The sequence below is a fragment of the Chelmon rostratus genome, chromosome 7 (genome assembly GCF_017976325.1).
Source record: "Chelmon rostratus isolate fCheRos1 chromosome 7, fCheRos1.pri, whole genome shotgun sequence".
In the NCBI taxonomy this organism is placed as follows: Eukaryota; Metazoa; Chordata; class Actinopteri; order Chaetodontiformes; family Chaetodontidae; genus Chelmon; species Chelmon rostratus.
This window is the reverse complement of record NC_055664.1, coordinates 28540403-28558752: the sequence shown is the minus strand read 5'-3', so window position 1 is coordinate 28558752 and position 18350 is coordinate 28540403. Positions and strand designations below refer to the sequence as shown.

At 45.1% G+C, this 18350-nt stretch overlaps 1 protein-coding gene across 1 annotated transcript in view; it reads right to left on the bottom strand.

The window, feature by feature from the left end:
• Nucleotides 1–18350, bottom strand: part of col4a3 (collagen, type IV, alpha 3) — a 33299-nt gene that overhangs the window by 11639 nt on the left and 3310 nt on the right. The window contains exons 3-31 of the mRNA XM_041940227.1: nucleotides 15652–15708; nucleotides 13886–13975; nucleotides 13002–13046; nucleotides 12775–12819; nucleotides 12315–12377; nucleotides 12180–12233; nucleotides 12018–12044; nucleotides 11329–11403; nucleotides 10843–10905; nucleotides 10722–10757; nucleotides 10361–10408; nucleotides 9711–9785; nucleotides 9524–9568; nucleotides 9321–9383; nucleotides 9054–9098; nucleotides 8588–8641; nucleotides 8466–8507; nucleotides 7873–7954; nucleotides 7359–7394; nucleotides 7079–7243; nucleotides 6676–6768; nucleotides 6394–6489; nucleotides 6112–6182; nucleotides 4718–4906; nucleotides 1868–2036; nucleotides 1456–1548; nucleotides 1134–1238; nucleotides 945–1039; nucleotides 354–504 (exon numbers count right to left, since the gene is read on the bottom strand). Of these exons, the coding sequence (XP_041796161.1) occupies nucleotides 354–504; nucleotides 945–1039; nucleotides 1134–1238; nucleotides 1456–1548; nucleotides 1868–2036; nucleotides 4718–4906; nucleotides 6112–6182; nucleotides 6394–6489; nucleotides 6676–6768; nucleotides 7079–7243; nucleotides 7359–7394; nucleotides 7873–7954; nucleotides 8466–8507; nucleotides 8588–8641; nucleotides 9054–9098; nucleotides 9321–9383; nucleotides 9524–9568; nucleotides 9711–9785; nucleotides 10361–10408; nucleotides 10722–10757; nucleotides 10843–10905; nucleotides 11329–11403; nucleotides 12018–12044; nucleotides 12180–12233; nucleotides 12315–12377; nucleotides 12775–12819; nucleotides 13002–13046; nucleotides 13886–13975; nucleotides 15652–15708 (2272 nt within the window). The remainder of the gene's footprint in view (nucleotides 1–353; nucleotides 505–944; nucleotides 1040–1133; nucleotides 1239–1455; nucleotides 1549–1867; nucleotides 2037–4717; nucleotides 4907–6111; nucleotides 6183–6393; nucleotides 6490–6675; nucleotides 6769–7078; nucleotides 7244–7358; nucleotides 7395–7872; nucleotides 7955–8465; nucleotides 8508–8587; nucleotides 8642–9053; nucleotides 9099–9320; nucleotides 9384–9523; nucleotides 9569–9710; nucleotides 9786–10360; nucleotides 10409–10721; nucleotides 10758–10842; nucleotides 10906–11328; nucleotides 11404–12017; nucleotides 12045–12179; nucleotides 12234–12314; nucleotides 12378–12774; nucleotides 12820–13001; nucleotides 13047–13885; nucleotides 13976–15651; nucleotides 15709–18350) is intronic.

The window sequence follows — 18350 nt, the reverse complement described above, 5'->3', positions numbered from 1 at the left end:
AATCTGAACCAAGAGGAAAACACAAGTTTACCAACTTATCCACTGACTCAGACCAGAGAACCAACTACAGGTCTGAAAACAGCCGTCAGTTCAGTTTCATGTGTAGTCTTTTGCCACAAAGTACTGTTTACTCTGCATCTTCAATAACGTGGACTGGAATCATGTAAGTGATCATAAGGCAGCAGTCTCACATGTAACCACAACTCAACACAAGATTCCCCCATGAGGGAGGTGCTGGTGAGTCAGTTATTGTCTCTGTCTGGACACTTGGGAGTCCTTTTGAGGCATCAGCACTGGTGGATTTTTTTCTACCTGGTTCACCAGAACTTGTTCATCAGATCTTAAAGAGCTACCTTTGGGCCCTGGTGGTCCGTCTTGTCCTGGAGGTCCTGGAGCTCCATCTAGTCCTTCAGGTCCAGGGATTCCTTGGGGACCCACAGAGCCATCTTCTCCCTGTGGGCCTGATTGACCCTGCTGACCTGGGAACCCGATACCCCTGTCCCCCTGTGATCACAGAGACCAACATGAAAGCAGTAAACCAGCACAGGATGAGGGAGACAGCTCAAAACGACTTCCAGCAGCAAAATAGGAAGTGGTGTGATGTTGTTGAGCACCACACTGGTGCCATATGGGAGTAATATAAATTAATTTGTGATAAATAATTTCTATAGTTTCCAACTAATCCACTGATCCACAACAGTGCTCATTTCAGCATTCGAGTTATGACTCTAAACCTCTTATTGCGCCGACAGTTCTGATATATCTGATGACAAACACAGACTGGGGGTGTGCTTGGAAGTCAAAGGAACAGGGGGGTCCAGCAGAATACAGCGAGTGACTGGACACGACAACGACAACCTCATTTCTGTGTTTAGGTTTCAGATTCATCTGACCCTTTACTGTCATTATGTTGAGGACTTCTTGTCTGTGTGAGTCAACATTACCTTGGGGCCTGGCTTTCCTGGGGGGCCTGATGGCCCCGCCCGTCCTTTGATACCAAAACTTGGTAAACCTGGAGCTCCTGAAACGCCCTTGGGTCCTGAACCAGACAAAAGCAATACAAAGTGTTACTGTTATTTGTCACGTTACACTCATGGAAACTCTCTGAATTCAACACAGTTTAAGATCCTGACCTTTGACCCCTGGGAATCCTAGAGGGCCCTGGATTGAAAATCCTTCATCTCCCTTTTCCCCCTTTAGACCAACAGATCCTGCATCACCTGGAAGTCCTGTCACACCTGAGACCAGCAGAGACAGGTGAGTCAACAGGTGAACAAACAGAGACTGAATGGATGCACGCTTCATGTGAGATTGAATCTCTGAGTTTTTGTTTGTTTTGGTGATGATGTGGAAAATACGTTTTATGTGCAGAATCAAACCAAATATGCAACATCTTACAATCAACATTTAAAATAAGGATGAGACTCAAAGCTACAGTAGATGGATCTGTCTCACCGTCAGGTCCGGGGTTTCCAGATAAACCTTTCTCTCCTTTCTGTCCTGGATCTCCTGGAGAGGTTTTGATTTCTCCTGGAGAACCTTTTTCCCCTGAATGAACAGACAAATGAGTTGTTCCACAAATCAGTTCCACCAAAGAGACTTTCAACCTCTAAACTTCTCAAAGTCAGTCTCGTCAATCATTCAGTTTTTGTCAAAATGATCTTTTCATCAGTTTGACATCATCAAGCTTTCAGAAAACCTTCTCACAGAATATCTCAGTCTGACCTTCATCCCCTGAAGAGTCACTGACAAGAAATCAGATGAAAAAGATGTCACTCCTGGTACCAATCATTAGTTAGGAGTGACTTCCTGCTCTGAGACACTTGATGAATGTGGCTTTGACCCCTTTCAGTTCAGACACTCTCACCCGGTCTTCCGGGATCTCCTCGCTGTCCCAGCACTCCCACATCGCCTTGAGGTCCTGGAGGTCCTGGAGTCCCAATTCCAGGAGGTCCTGAAGGTCCCATCTGTCCTAATTGTCCTCTGGGACCAGTCTCCCCGAGTGGGCCCCTGTCACCTTTTGGCCCCAGAGGCCCCTGAGAGCCACATTAGAGACAAACAGAAATTATCCTCTCACACCACCCTGATGCAATCGCTGCCCCCCCTCATGAGAGTAATGAGTATGCATAATGTTCTTTGATCTGATGTTTCTACAGGCACAGAAGTGTTCCAAGATGGCGGCGCGTGCAGCCGCAGCGGCTCGTAGCTCCCGCGTTCACGTTTTTGTTTGTTTGTTTTTACTCATTTCCACATTCATCACCCTTCTGGAAGCTCTGACACAGTACAGCAGGTCCGAACTGTTGAACTTTGGAGTACAGTTCGGACTCCACACACCCCCTAAACTGGACTTTATTCCACTGAAGCTGCTACGGACCCCAGAGCCCACCACCATCCCCCCACTGCTGCCAAGGAGACGGAGGAGGCACCGTAAACAAAAGCGTGGCAAGAGAACCGGCTTGCGTGCTAGGCTACAAGCTAACCCTCACAGACCGGCTCTCCCCAGTCTCTTCCTCACCAACGCCAGGTCTCTCACCAACAAAATCGACGAGGTCCGTCTAAGGATAATCTCTCTGTGCTGTGTTACTGTTGTCACAGAGACCTGGACGCAGCGGTGGAGATAGCGGGGTGCTCTCTGTTCCGGGCAGACAGGACTGCAGCTTCAGGTAAGAGCAGAGGCGGAGGCTTGGCGCTGTATGTACACAATGCCTGGTGTACAGCCACACACACCGTCAGCACGTTCTGCTCTCCTGATTTGGAATACCTGGTGGTGAAATGCAGTGTTTCCCAACCAGAAACCATGGCTGGACAGCACAGTGCGGTCCCTGCTGAAAGCCCGGGATACTGCCTACAGATCTGGAGACAGGCTGGCTTATAGCAGGGCTCGAGCAGAGCTGAAGAAGAAGGTGTCAGGCCAGACTTTGAGGACATGCACTGACCAGCTAGCAGGAGTGTTCCTGGACATCTTCAACCTGTCCCTGCAGCTGTCTACAGTTCCTGAGTGCCTCAAGTCCTCCACCATCATTCCGGTACCGAAGAAGACATCCATCACCTGCCTGAATGACTACCGGCCTGTTGCTCTGACCCCGGTAATCATGAAGTGCTTTGAGCGGATTATTCTCAGGTACATCAGAGACTTCATCCCCTCGGACCTAGACAGCCTTCAGTTCGTCTACAGAGGGAAAAGGGCCACAGAGGATGCTGTCTCCATCACCCTGCACACAGCCCTGACACACCTGCAGCAGCCCAACACCTACGTCAGGATGCTATTTGTAGACTTGAGCTCAGCTTTTAACACCGTCATCCCAGACAAGCTGGTGCTGAAGCTACACGCAGTGGGTCTGCCTGCGTCTCTGTGCCACTGGATCAGAGACTTTCTCACCAACAGGCCTCAGGTGGTGAGAATAGGGAACATCACATCATCCCCTCTGGTCCTCAGCACGGGCACCCCACAGGGTTGTGTGCTCAGCCCGGCCCTCTTCACCATGTTTACTCACGACTGTGCTGCCATCCACCCCCCCAACACAGTTTTGAAGTTTGCAGACAACACTACAGTAGTGGGTCTCATCTCAGATAACAACGAGACCCACTACAGAGAGAGACACCAGCTCACCCAGTGGTGTTCAGCCAACAACCTGGTGCTGAACACAGGGAAGACCAAGGAGGTCATTGTGGACTTCAGGAGGTCCAGGAAGACGGATCACGCCCCCCTTCTCATGGACCGAGAAGTGGTGGAGCGCGTGGTCAACATCATGTTCCTGGGCCTCCACATCACATCTGACCTCTCATGGTCCATGAACACCTCCCGCCTGGTGAAGAAGGCACAACAAAGGCTCTTCTTCCTCAGGAAGCTGAAACGGGCTGGACTCTCCTCTCGGTTGCTCGTTAACTTCTACAGGGCCACGACTGAAAGCATCCTCTGCCTCAGTGTGACAGTGTGGTATGGCAGCTGCACGGCACAGGAGAGGAAACAACTGGCACGGGTGGTTAAAAGTGCACAGGGCATCGTGGGCTGCCCCCTTCCTGACCTAGACTCTATATATGAAGGCCGGGTCAGGAAGAGGGCGAGATCCATCGCCACGGACCCCAGCCACCCGGGCCACAGACTGTTTGTACCGCTACCATCAGGAAAGAGGTACAGGAACATCCGCACCACCACTAACAGACTGAGGGACAGCTTCTTCCCCAGAGCTGTTAGAGCTATCACCCCCAGCAGCCCCCCACTGGAGTGAGAGACTGTGAGAACTGTGAACCACTGCACACCGCACTTTACACCTCCACCTCCACCTGCACCTTCTGTGTACTTAACATTTAAGTACATTTAAGTACACACACGCTGAACTAAATTATATACATTTTATTATATTGGCACATTTCACTGGTATATTTTATTGTTTATTGTTTAGTATATTTTCATTCTGGTATATTTTTTATTGCATTTACGAATATTTTTATTGAATATTGGTTTATTTTTTCTAGTATCTTAATTTTATTTTAAAACTTTCTTATCTTTCTTATTATCTTGTTTCTAACCTGGGGGTTGCAATGCAAATTTCATTGACATGTCATGCTCAGTGACAATAAAGAATCTTGAATCTTGAATCTAGAATGAAATGATTTCAGTGGCTTCACCTGGTCAGGCCTATGAAAACATTCTGCTGTGTACACAGCCATCTGGACTGGACAGACGGTCTCTCTGGACCATGTATCGGATACTCACAGGGTTTCCTTTCTCTCCAAGAACACCTTTTGGTCCTGTAATTCCCTGACGTCCATCTGTCCCCACAAATCCTGGTGGTCCTGGCCCCCCTTGGTCCCCATCCTCGCCCTTCTGCCCCACCCTCTGCATAATCCCAGGGTCACCAACGGGTCCTGAGGGCCCCATGAGGCCAGGGATACCAAAGAGACCCTAAAGACAGAACAACAGACAGACAGAGAGACAGATGAACAAAGAGACCAGAACCTCTTGTGTCTTACAGCTGGATTATTCCGTTCGCTCTCTGATTGGACAGTAAATATACTTTAATTTGTCAGTCAGATTCAGTTCAGCATGGGGAAAATACGTGACTGTTGGATCTGTACTAAGATGATAGAAATTGATAAAATCTTTATTATTGTGAATTTATCACGAAATGACTGATAACTGATTCCATCACTGAAGGACCACAGAGGAGAAGAGTCTGGATTGAGATTTCCTCCTTTGCACTGATGGTAGGATCGTAGCGATCAAGCAGGCTCATAAACCTGAACTTAATGCAAGCAGCAACAGGGATCCAGTCGAGAGTGATGGAAGTGGACTGACATGAATTGTCTTTGGTGGACTGAAGACCGTGCTGCCGCATTGTGGACTGTTTGCAGAAGCTTTACTGTGCAGTGCGAGAGATGACTGGTGTACAAGGAGCGTGCAGTGCATTCAGTCAGATAGTACCTAAGTTTAAGAGAATTTGATCAAGTGACGCTCAGTAAAAGTTAGTTGGTCATCAAACACGATGCCCAGATTTCTAGCAGACTTTGTTGGTGAGAGTGAGGGGGAGCTGAGCTGGATACTACTACAGCGTTCAACACAAGAACTGACTGGGATCACCAGGAGTTCATCCATCATCCCTTTTGAGGTATCGCTGAGGCGGCTGTCTGGTGGGAAGGACAAATAGTGCTGGGTATCCTCGACATGAAAATGAAAAACCATGCCAGGGGTTAATTGGACTAAGGGAGGTGATGCATACTGAGAGGAGGAGGGGAGTATGCACAAATCCTTGCAGTAACCAAGTGGAATGACAGTGAAGCTTTGACTCTTCTCGTCGCTCAACTCTTTGAATGATTGCTCTGTGAGGTTAGAGTCAAACCACAGAGGTGATGTACCAGAGATGCCTAGTTAGGACACGATGGGCAGGACTGGGTGGCTTGTCCTAAGTTTGGCCTGCAGAAAAACAAGCTTGAGACACTTTCAGTGCTTGCAGCTTGCTCCCATATTAGTAACACAGTGAGTGGATGTGACTGTCAGTCCACCAAAAGTAACAGTTATGTCGAAAATGTGCAGTGAAAACTCGAGACAAGAGGAGCATCAGAGGAATCATCTGTGAGAGATGAGTTTATGGAGGAAACTAGTGAGCTCACCTCTGGACCAGGTAGTCCTGCAACACCTTTGACCCCTTTCTGACCTTTGGTTCCTGGAAAACCAACTGAACCTGAAAAAAGAACGATATCACAGACAGACAGGTGAGTTTTACCTGCTCATCATGTTTACACTGAATCTGACTCTGGACCAGATCCTGCTGTCTGCTGGTCTGGTCACAGTGAACAGGTTTAAAGGTTCATTATTCTGTAATACTGTGAAATAATCTTGTACTTTGGTTTGTATTTCAGAAAGTAAGGCTCACATCTAGCTGTCACTCTTACCTCGCAACCCATTTTCGCCTGGTTCTCCTGGTTTACCTGGAGGTCCAGGAGTGCCAAAAACAACTTGACAGACTGTGCACACCTCCCCCTTCTCACCTGAATAACATCAACCAATTAAATCAATCATTATATGCAAAACACTCCAGCCTCTCAGTCTCTGCTGTTTCAACCCTGAATGAACCTTAGGTGCAGGTCAGACTACAGAAACACAACACTGGACTAGTTTATCATTTATCATAAACTATAATGTGATGTGACAACATAACTCCTGCTTCCTCTCACCCTTCTGTCCACCCTCCCCTCTGGTTCCAGGAAGTCCCATCAGTCCGTTTGTACCTTTACTTCCTGGAGGACCAACATCTCCCTGCAGGAAATCTGACAGAAGGCAAAAAATGTAATCAGACACAGTAGGAGGTGTTGGAAGGTGGAATTTTTTTTTATGAAGTAAAGATAGCAGTTTCTTCCAGTATTTATGCTAAACTAGGCATTTCTAAATCACAGATTTGTCTGAAAATTATTTTACAGTCTGTAAAACACATGTCTCTCTCTGTCCTCAAATATTGGATTTATGATTAAGACAAACTGTGCGAGGCGGAGAGTAGAAGCAGAAGTGTTTTGGAGTGAAGACCCCCCCAGCCAAGGACCTGGACAGAGAAATACACACACACAGGAGGCAGAACATCACCTGGTATTCCTGGTTCTCCCGGTTCTCCTTCAACTCCACGAGCACCTGGGACTCCAGTCTGCCCCTTTGGTCCAATGATCACAGGCGCTGGCTCTCCTGGTTCTCCTTTGGGTCCAGATGAGCCGGTCAGCCCCCGGGGGCCTGGTGGACCAGGGTCAGCCACACCTCAAGGGAAGAGAAACGTGCTTTATTAAGAGGCTCATTGTCATTACAGAGGGACAGAACTACCAATCTGAGACCTGACGTTTGCAGGAAAAAAATATATACAGGTGGAGTATACCTGGTTTGCCCTGCAGTCCAGGGAAACCTATGAGTCCTGGAAGAAAGCAGAGAAGAACATTACCGTCCATCCATCTATTAGCTAGCCAACCATATAACCGTGTACCTTCAACAGTCTGCTTATAAACACATTATGATTCAACTAGTGTTTATCAAATTTGTATTTTTTTAATATTTGTCACTGCTTTATCCTGGAATATTTTCTAAGGAATATTATCCAAATCCTCATGAGCTTTACAATTAATCAATCCTGAACTGCGTTTCTGCACTGTTGAGGACAAAAGACATAAACAAACGCAGACGGTTCTGAGACAGAAACATTTACAACATGATAAAACAGCATTACTTTTCAACATTTATGATCCTTCAGTCAGTCCTGGTTTGTTAGGTGGTCTTCATGAAGGCGGACTCCACCAGTAACAATGAAAACTACTATCCAGAAACAAAACATCCGACCATAAATAACAACTCTGAAACTCAAAAGTGTTTTTAACCTGTCCTTAACTCTGTTCTACCTTGTTCTCCGGGGACTCCGGGGGGTCCGCGGGGCCCGGGGACACCGAGCTGGCCCTTCAGGAATCTGTGATTCCAGACCATCTGATACAAACACACAAATATATATTTAACAGTTTGGTTGCTGCTTCAGAACAGTTCGGAAGTATACTGTTGGCTCTTAACTGCAGAGAATAAATCTAGCAGTGGTCCTCAACCCCGGGCCGCGGACCGGTACCGGTCCGTGGATCAATTGGTACCAGGCCGCACAAGAAACAATCAATTATTTCTGTTTTATTTATTATCTGAGTCTAAACAATCTTTTATTTTGAAAAATCTTTTATTTTGAAAAATGACCGGATTCTCTCGGTTACATCTCGGTCACTTGAGGTTCTGCTTGAGGTTTCTGCCTCCTAAAAGGAAGTTCTTCTGTACAGGCCTAGCTGGAAATGCTTGAGGCTCCTTGAAGAGGTAGGCTCACCTCGTCCCGTGTAGTTGTTGGAACTATCAACCTGACCTTTATCTTATTTTGGTAGAACAGGCAGTCCTTCCTGTCAGTGTAACATTTTACTCAGAGAAAAGAAGAGCAAAGCAACAATCAAGACTTCAGACTCACCTCTCCTGGAAGACCTGGAAAACCACGATCACCTTTCTCTCCCTGGAAACACACACATCATAAACACTTAGTACCGAGTGTACTACTGCAGCCGTACTTCCTGTACTGCATACAGTACTCACCTTGGCTCCTTCAATGCCTGGAGGGCCGAGGAACCCACGACCCCCTGGGTCTCCCTGCAAACACACAACTCAAGTGAATGTTATTTCTGTAGCCCAGAATCAGTGATCGATCTCAGACTCCCTCTGTCAGGCTGTATGTTGGGTATGTTTCAGTCATTCATCCAACCGGAGCTCTTATACATCTATTTTATTAGAGTTCCAGGTTCCAGGTGGCTTTCTGTGAGATTCTGACCCCTGAAACTGGCATGAGATCAACTGACAAATACTAACCACTCCACTCTGGTGGGGCTGACTTTGGTTTCAGACTTGTTGTGGTTTTGGTTCTGGTTCTGGAGTGTACATGCTCCAGAACACCAATCCAGCCAGTAGCAGATGGACTCTTCAGGAGGATTTGGATCTGGTTTTAATAAAGTAGACTGCTTACATTAGCAGGTTGGTTAGCTTTCCTGTTAGCTTAGCCTGATACCTGTTCTCCCAGCTCTCCAGGGACTCCATCCTTCCCGGGTTTACCCTGAAACACAAACAACCAATCTGTTGCACCAGGATTACAGCTGTTCAGGTTTCTGACAGGGTTCAGGTGAAGACCACAAGGTGAGTAAATAATAAAACATAACATTCAGATACTCGTCAAGCTCGATTACAGGTTTCTGTTGAGCTCATGAGCTAAAAGGAATTAATGAGTATAGATCCATGTTGTCACAAATGAGCACTCAGGTCTCTCTCTGTCTCTTACCAGTGTGCCAGGATCACCTCGATCGCCCTGCCCTCCTTTAACCCCCAGTTTGCCTGCCACACCCTGGAGAGCAAAACAAACGCACACAATCAAAATCAGGAGTCAGTCAAAACAATCTTTATCAAGGTTTACTGTTGCTGCTGTGGATGAGATAAGTTTAGGATTCAGTCAGACCGTCAGACTGTGAGACAGCTTTGACTTACAGGAAGTCCACGACAGCCTTTTGCTCCAATTTCACCTGGTTCACCCTGAAATATACCAACAAAAAACATCGGTAAAAACAGAGGGACAGACAGACAGACAGAAAGACAGACAGACAGACAGACAGACAGACAGACAGACAGACAGACAGACAGATGGACAGACAGACAGATGGACAGAGTGACAGACCTTCAGTTCTTTGGGTCCTTCAGCATACAGTTTGATTCCTTTCTGTCCAGGAATTCCCGGTGGGCCGCGGTCACCCTGAAACCCAAACTTAGCTGATGATGATGATGATGATGACGATGATGATTATGATTATGATAATGATAATGGTGATGGAGGTGATGATGGTGATGATGGTGATGATAGTGATGGTGGTGATGGTATTGGTGACCGTGATGATAATGGTGATGGTGATGATGATGGTGATGATAGTGATGGTGATGACAGTCATGATGATGATGGTGATGGTAGTAATAGTGATGTTGATGTTGATGATGATGGTGGAGATGATGAAAGTGATGATGGTGATTACAGTGATGACAGCCATAATGGTGAAGGTAATGAAGGTGATGATAGTGATGGTAGTGGTGACAGTGATGATGGTGGTGATGATGATGATGATAGTGATGATAGTGATGGTGATGATAGTGATGGTAGTGGTGATAGTGATGATGGTAGTGGTGGTAGTGATGATGATGATGGTGTTTCACAGGTTAGAAATGCTTGACTTGTATCACAGATGTCTGCTCACATTACAATCAGAGTGTGAATTACCAGATGAATATTATATTATATGAATGTATAACCTGGGAATTAGCATTAGCATAGCTCACCCTCTGTCCTCTGGGACCCGGGATCACAGGACTGGGACCCTCCTGACCCTGAAACAAAAATACGGCATAATCATGAAGTCACATGACCAAACAGAACATCAGGCCTTCAAATATGTGGTGGAGTTTAGATGTGATTCAAATGATGAAGTGAAGTCCTGTGTGTGTTCACTACAGAGGCCCCACAGTCCAGGAAAGACATTTTCATATTTTGTGTGAAAAAGATATTAAATTCTGCAAACCAGAAACAAACTGTCCAAACAAGATAACTCTCGTATCTATCTGCTGAGGTGGTCCTGTCGGAACGTATGTGAGAGGAACTTGTTTTCTTAGGTCAGTGTTTGATGTGTCTGAGCAAACTGACCTTCTCTCCTGGTAACCCCGGCAACCCTGGAGTTCCCTGAATTAAAAAAAAAACAGACAGCTGATGTCAGCTGATTGAACCATTGATCACTGGAAACATTTAAATAAAGTTTGAAGCATACAGGAAGTCCAGTGGCTCCTGGCAGTCCTGGCAGGCCTGGTTCACCCTGATCTCCACTCAGCCCCTGCAACACAAAAAGCCAATGAGAGCTCACTCTCCACCAGCCAATCAGATAACAGCAGCTGGGTTCCTTCTGTGAACTGGTTTAAAACATGTACAAAGTTTGAAATAAGTAATAATCATTGTGTAATACATTTTTTAATTTATTCATATCTCCTAAAATATCAGGAGAAGTAGTAAAGTGGACATTACTTTGATAAACTGACCACATTTAATACTGTATAAATAGTTAAGTTCTAAAAACTTATTGTGCTGACACAATAACAGCTGTTAGGACAGTTATGAGTCTGGATCATATTCTCCAGCATTACTGCTGGTTGATGTGAAATGCATGCTGGGATACCACAGCTTAGCTACCACAGGTAAAGGAACACCAGCGCTGACGATTTGACTTGTCTGAATGACAAAACGTGTGACAGCAACTGACTTTTACTCCATCAGGTCCTCGTGGTCCTGTTGCTCCTTTAATGGTCTGAGTGACGGGATAGACAATCGAGCCCCCCTGAGACCAGAAACAGAGACAGAAACGCTCATAAACAACTAGAACTAGTCAGAAATAGACACTGGTAGAAAAAAAAAAAAAAAAATCTATATATATAAAACTGGACACTTTTTGTTCAAATGTAAAAAAAAAAGCAGAGATATATTTTTTTTCCATAATGATGCCTCTTGTACATCGTCTTATTATCTTCTGGGAGACGCCTGTGTCCTTTCCAATCAAGAAAAACTTGCTCGTTGAATAAAAGTAACTTCAAGTCAAAATTTGCCAAGGGTATGAATAATTTTGGGCTTGACTGTATATATAATTACAATGAAAAAAAAGATCTGTTGGCCAGGGGGGGTTATTAATTATTAATGTCTAATGTTTGAGTCCAAATTTCTTAATAATATATGAAGTATAAATAGAAAAGTGGTAAACTAGTTTTGTATAAAAATGCTTCCGAAAGAATAAAAAATGTATGGAATAAATGTTCTACAACATAAATTACACCTGTAAATACTTTAAAATATTTACATGATACATGTACTGTGTTTCAGTGTTAGCTGTTAGCTCTCTGCTTGATTGCATGTGTGATTTAAGCAAGGTCATGAATATGTTCAGGTGTGTTCTCTTACCTTTGTACCTCGTGGTCCTGGTTGACCCTAAAGCATATGAATACAGTTAGCTTTAGCTTCTCAGCACTAATTAGCTTAGCTTGGTTTTGGTTTACAGTGATTAAAATGTCATAAGTCACAGCATCAAATCACTGATCTACAAAGGAAGGAGGGAGAACTTACTTGGAGGCCGATCGGCCCTAGAACCCCAGGGAACCCTGGGTGACCTACGTCTCCCTGGAAGACACCAATCAATACATTAATCAGTGTTTGTGTATCATCATGTGATTTCTGTTCCAGGACGTGGATCATCTCTACCTTTGTCCCGTTGCATCCTGGGAGACCTAGTTGGCCAATGGGACCTTCGTGTCCAGGGAGTCCCTGAGAAAACAAAAACCACAAAAGTGTTTTCAGAAAATGATAAAAGTCTCCCTTAATAGCTCATTCTGTCTGTGAATATCATCATCACACATATAATTTAATATGTATGAATGTCCATGACAGCCACTATTTCAACTGAGTTAATGTTGTTAGTTCTTGTAAGATAAAGTGGCATTAAGAGCTACATTAAGTCATCGAATTCACTTTAAAACACTCACTGAGCCTTTAAATTGTCTCAGTGTTTGAACTGTGGTGTTTAAATAAAGTTTTGAAACTAGAAACATCAATTTACTTAAAAACAATCAGAGTCTGAATTATTGATATGTTTCACATTCTCGCTATTCTACATCCTTGATGTTCTCTGAACACACTCTGAATGTGATATAATGCTTCTTACCGGCAGTCCTGGAGGTCCTGGGAAGCCTGGTTTTCCTGGAAGACCCTGGAGAATACAGAGAGACAGACTGATGCTTCATTTCATGTGATGGACCCTTCACTCATTTTATCTGCATTCAATCTCAAATCTGTCAGGACCAACTTTGACTAAATGTAACTAAAATTATGCTCAAGTCAGAGATATAATTAAGGATTCATGATCAACATCATCATCATCATCAGTCATACCCGAGAGCCCTTCAGTCCTGGACCTCCTGCTGGTCCCTGGTCACCCTGAGGACAAAAAGAAAACATGATCAGACACAAGAAATCTGCGGAGATCATTTCTGAAAATAAGGCAGCTGAAATCGTCACCACAGTTGACAATCTGGACCCAATCAATAACTTCCTCCAAATAAGACAATAATACAACTGATCTTGTTTGAACAGGAAGACAGAATTATTTAATATGATGAAGTCTTAATAAAGTAATGGGAGCCTGCAGGCCGAACACCTGAACCAGAACATCAGTTTGTTTACTACACTGCAGTTATTTCTAAAGTTCCTACATTATGCTTTCAGGTTCGTACCTTTAAGTCCACTAGAAAAACTTTACATGATTTAATGTTTAAAAAAAATCATTATTTTTCTCATGCTGCTCACTGCAGCACCTCTATTCACCCTCTCTCTGAAACACTCCATTATGGTGCCTGTCTCTTTAAGACCCCCTTCCGAAAAGCCCAGTCTGTTCCAATTGGTCAGCCCTCCCAGGCCAGAGGAGGCACCGCCCACTGGCAGTGACTGTAAAGTTGTGACATCACAACCTCACAGAAGTCCTGGCAGCACGTTAAAGGTTTCTGAATATGAGCTGTGTGCTTCTGTTGGATTGAGCACTTTGACACTCTCACAGTATTTCTGAAGCACCAAACCTGCTTTATGATCCAAAGAAAAATCAGTCAAAGAGACACAATATCATGGCGTGAGATCATTTTGGGATGGTGGTTTAGAAATAAAAAGAGGACTGAGGAGAGAACCCTGAGGAACTCCACCGCCTGCTTAATCAAGTCAAATAATGACAATGATAATCATTTTTATCAAAACATGTCTGCTGTGTTCAGTTCAAAGGTTATTACCTTTTCTCCAGGTGAGCCCTGATGGCCTTCATTTCCAGGGTAACCAATCACTCCAGGAAGTCCGTCGTATCCAAGGTAACCAGGTTCACCCTGCAGAGGACAAAAACACAGGTAGATCTCATTGGTGTAGAACAGATTCTGGGTCAGTTCATCAGCTGACTAAGATCATCTGTATAAACAGGTAAATTTGGGCGCAGGGGGGCTCACAGGTCAGTTAACCGGGTAAACTCAAATTAACACATAACACAGGTGACGCCAGCTAAAACGGATCCTGAATGAGTTCCAGCTCGTTCTACCCAGTAAAACGGCCGTACAGCTTGACTGTGCAAGCAGGTTATTACGACCCATATTTCCGTTTAACATCCCGCAGCGACCTCTAGTGGCCAGAGTAACTATGACAGGAGCAAAGGAGGAAGTCAGGTAACATAGTGTAAAGAACAAGAAAGTCCAAATATTGAGGAAGGCGGCATGGACGGATGAGTCAAACAAACACAGGACTTTCCTGCAGGAGCCAGCCGTTCATGTCCAGAGTGAAATCGAAAGTCGACACTGACATATTTTTATTTACGTAATGAAGTACGTGTAATTATTTACACATACCGAAGTTACAGTACGTATGTAAGAGTACTGATTTTAACCCACGATCTTTTCCCGAACCAAAAGCAAACTGCAACCACTTCATTGAATTAACCACCGAAGGTCCGCTAAGGCTGTTGCTGGTACTCTCCAACAGTCACGTATGTCATTTGGTCACATGCCATTCATTCAGGTCAAGTCAGGTGTACAAGGATCCTGGCTGTGGTCCAGGTGCATTCAGGTTCCTGAGCGAACAGACGGACGTTTCATGTTCAGCAGAGAGGAACCAGCCTTTATTCTCCAGCTGAACACACCTGAGATCACAGAGTTCACACCTGGGTGGTCTCAGGTACCTCAGACACATCAGACTGCAGTAGAGCTCAAATCTCCTCCCTTATTTGAATCTTTTTTTATCTTTGGTATCTACATACATTTTTCTTCTTGGTTTTATTAGTGTTATTTTTAATGTTTTACTATATTTGATTTTAAATGTTGACTTATTGTTTGTATTTATTGTCATTTCTGTCTTTGGCCCGACCTCCTTTTTAATCCTGTTTTATGAGCCCATAAGGCTGCATCTTTACACGAAAACGTTCTGTACAAAAAATATAATAATAACAATAATTAACAGTAGTAATAGTAGTAATATTCACAGTGCAGCCTAAGGCAGTGATATGAAAATGGATTCAGTTCAATCAGACTGGCTCCAATATAACTTAGACCCAGTAGACCTCAACCAAGAACCCACTGACCTACATCTGATCTGAGTGGACCCATGTGAGTTCTGCTGGACCCCATAAAACTCCATAACAGGTCCTGGCAGCCTCAGGGACGTCTGCAGTGACAGCAGGTCACCACTTGAGGGCAGCAAACTGCAAACACAAACTGATCCAGGACAAGTGAAGTCTAACCAGTCAGGATGATGTCACCAGAGTTCCCCAAACCTAAACCATCATTCATCTTGGTCACTTCACTTATCGTCCTGTGCTTACAGAGACCGGTTCTCTGTGGACCCTGTGCCCGGGCTATGCCTGTCAGGCTTCATACAGGTTCTTGTCCCGCCCTCTGACTGGTGCAGGTTGCAACATAAATGTAAACCTTGAGTCTGCGCTCTTCAGATCTCATACTTCCCGCTCTGACATCGAGATAACACCTGTGTCCCACCTGTGTTCGGTTTGAGATCTTCTCACCTTTTGTCCTTTGACCCCTTCACAGTGACAGAAGGACTTCCCGCTGCAGTGACACACCTGCAGAGAAAGAAGACAAGAATGTGTGAGTTTATTATTCCAGTGTTGATTCATCTGATAAACTGAGGTCGTAACAGGGTCTCAAACCCAGGACCAGAGTCAGTCCAGATTCTCTTTAGTCTGATCAGGTCTCGGTGGTAAGAATAACACATTTTCATCACAGTCCGCCGACGTTAAGAAGTTTAACTAAAACAAAAGGGTAAGAAACAAAAAGGTAAAAGGGCTCATTCATCCTAAGACTGAACAGGTCTGAATTAATGTCCATCAGGTCCAGGTAGGTTTCCAACAGACAGACTCCGGTGGCTCTCTGCACCCTCAAACAGTTTCACGTATCCTGCAGGTGGAACGGTGGTGAAGTTTAGTTCTGGCTCACCTTGAGCTCGAGCTCAGGTTTAGACTGGAGTGAAGTAGTTAAGCATGTTTCTTCATGATGTCTTTATCTGTCCGACATATTTCTGTGGGTTTAAACCCAAACACCTTCATGTATCCTGCAGGTGTAACAGTGCTCTTCCTGTGCGATAAACTCAACCAGCAGAGAGTCAGACAGACAGGCCGATGAAGGCCCGATGTCGTCTTATCTTCATTCCTGTCTCACATCACAGGACGCACGATGTCTCGACACGTCCTGCAGCAGGGCATCGTGGGTAATGTTCTACATCTCCTCTACTCTGATGGTTCAGGTGTTTTACAGACCTGCAGAGTCTCTGCGTCTGAACTACAGATCAGATTATCTTCGTTCGTCTTCGCGCACCAGACGACATGTTTGACCCTCACGACCTTCCATACAGCCGCAAACTGTGACGTGAAAACACGACGTCAAACATTAACTTCACCGAACATCAAATTATCCAAAAGAATTCAGGTCGAATAAAAGGCCAACAGAGAAACAAACGATCCACAGACAGGAAGCAGACAGACAGTTTCAAATATCACTGAAACTGAAACACAGACAGAAAAGTGTTCATGAAAAAACTCGATTCAAGTGTTATTATGAAATACAGCACAGCGAGAAGTGTGTGTGCGTGCGTGCGTGTGTGTGTGTGTGTGTGTGTGTGTGTTTGCAATTATATCAGAAAAAGATGACATGAAAACAATGAAGTGAAACAAATGAAAGACGGACTGACGGCAGCAGCAAGCGGCGAGCTCCTGTACAGGCTGCTGGTTCAGTGCTCTGTTGGTTCAGTTTTCTGCTGGTTCAGGGCTCTGCTGGTTCAGTTTTCTGCTGGTTCAGGGCTCTGCTGGTTCAGTGTTCTGCTGGTTCAGTGTTCTGCTGGTTCAGTGCTCTGCTGGTTCAGGGCTCTGCTGGTTCAGGGCTCTGCTCACTCAGGACTGATTCAAAGCCTCCTGATTCTGACAGTCTGAGACGTCCGTCAGAGATCTGAATGTGAGAGTTTCTGTCAGGATCAGGTGAACTTCAGGTGGTTCGAACAACGAGCAGATCGTTTCATACACTGTTCAGCTTCTCTCGCTCAGAGACGTCGGTTTTCCTTTTCACTGCAGCTCAGCAGATCAGACCACAGTGTGTGTGTGCGTGTGTCTGTGTGTGTGTGTGTGTGTGTGTGTGCGTGTGCGTGCGCGCGCGTGCGTGCGTGCGTGTGTGTGTGTGTGTGTGTGTGTGTGTGTTTGGGTCAGTAATAACAGCAGATCAGGACAAAAGGCTGAAACAGAAAACAGACGAACTAAAACAACAGACAGAGACCAGACTGTCTGACTGACTGCACAGAGACAGACAGGGAGACAGACAGGTTTTATTTCCTGTCTGACATTCTTTTTACATTCTTTTATTTCCGCAGTGAAAAAGGTAGAAAGTGTTCAGATCAACCTGCCGATAAAACACACACACACTTTGACTGAAGCAGAGACCGCAGGGTCACATGATGAACACCTGAACACCTTTACTAAAACTACGACTAAAGATTTTAACTGACAGCTAAAAAATGCGTCAGCCTGATGGTGGCGCCGCACTTCGACTAGTGAAAACTTCGACCTGATGATGGCGCAACGTGAAAAGTGAGAGGATTAATGCAATTACATCACAATCACAAGTTCTCACATCCTGGGGGGAACTTCAACGTCTGAAGCAAAGTTGACAACGACCCATCCAACATTTCAGTCTGAACCAAAGTGATTAACAGACTCATGGAACGTCCACAAAGACAAGACCGAGAGCTGAGGTCCTCGTGCACGCTGCAGCGGCAGCATCGGTCCGTCCTAACGTCGAATGTCTCTCAATGTTGGAGGAAACCAAAGCTGAGACGCTCCACAGTGGAAGCATCTGCAGAGCTCAACTCTGGAGGATTAAAAGAACATGGTCAGTAAAATAAGACACGTCGGACTGTGATGGATGGACCTGGAGCCAGATCACATCCCAAACCCCTTGTCCAGACATCAAACAGAACTGAACTGCGACCAGAAACCAGGAAGCAGAACATTTTCTTGATAACATGTTTCAGGCTACTGTGAGACCACACTGTGGTAGCAGCTGACACAAACCTGCTAATGGATTCGCTCATTAACAGCAACGCTAGCTTAGTTAGCAACTTCAGTCATGAGGCCCTGGTCTCACGCCGAGCACAACAGGAGGACAGGGCAGAAGGAAGACATACTGAGCATGCTCAGACACGGACTGCGGTCAATGATTG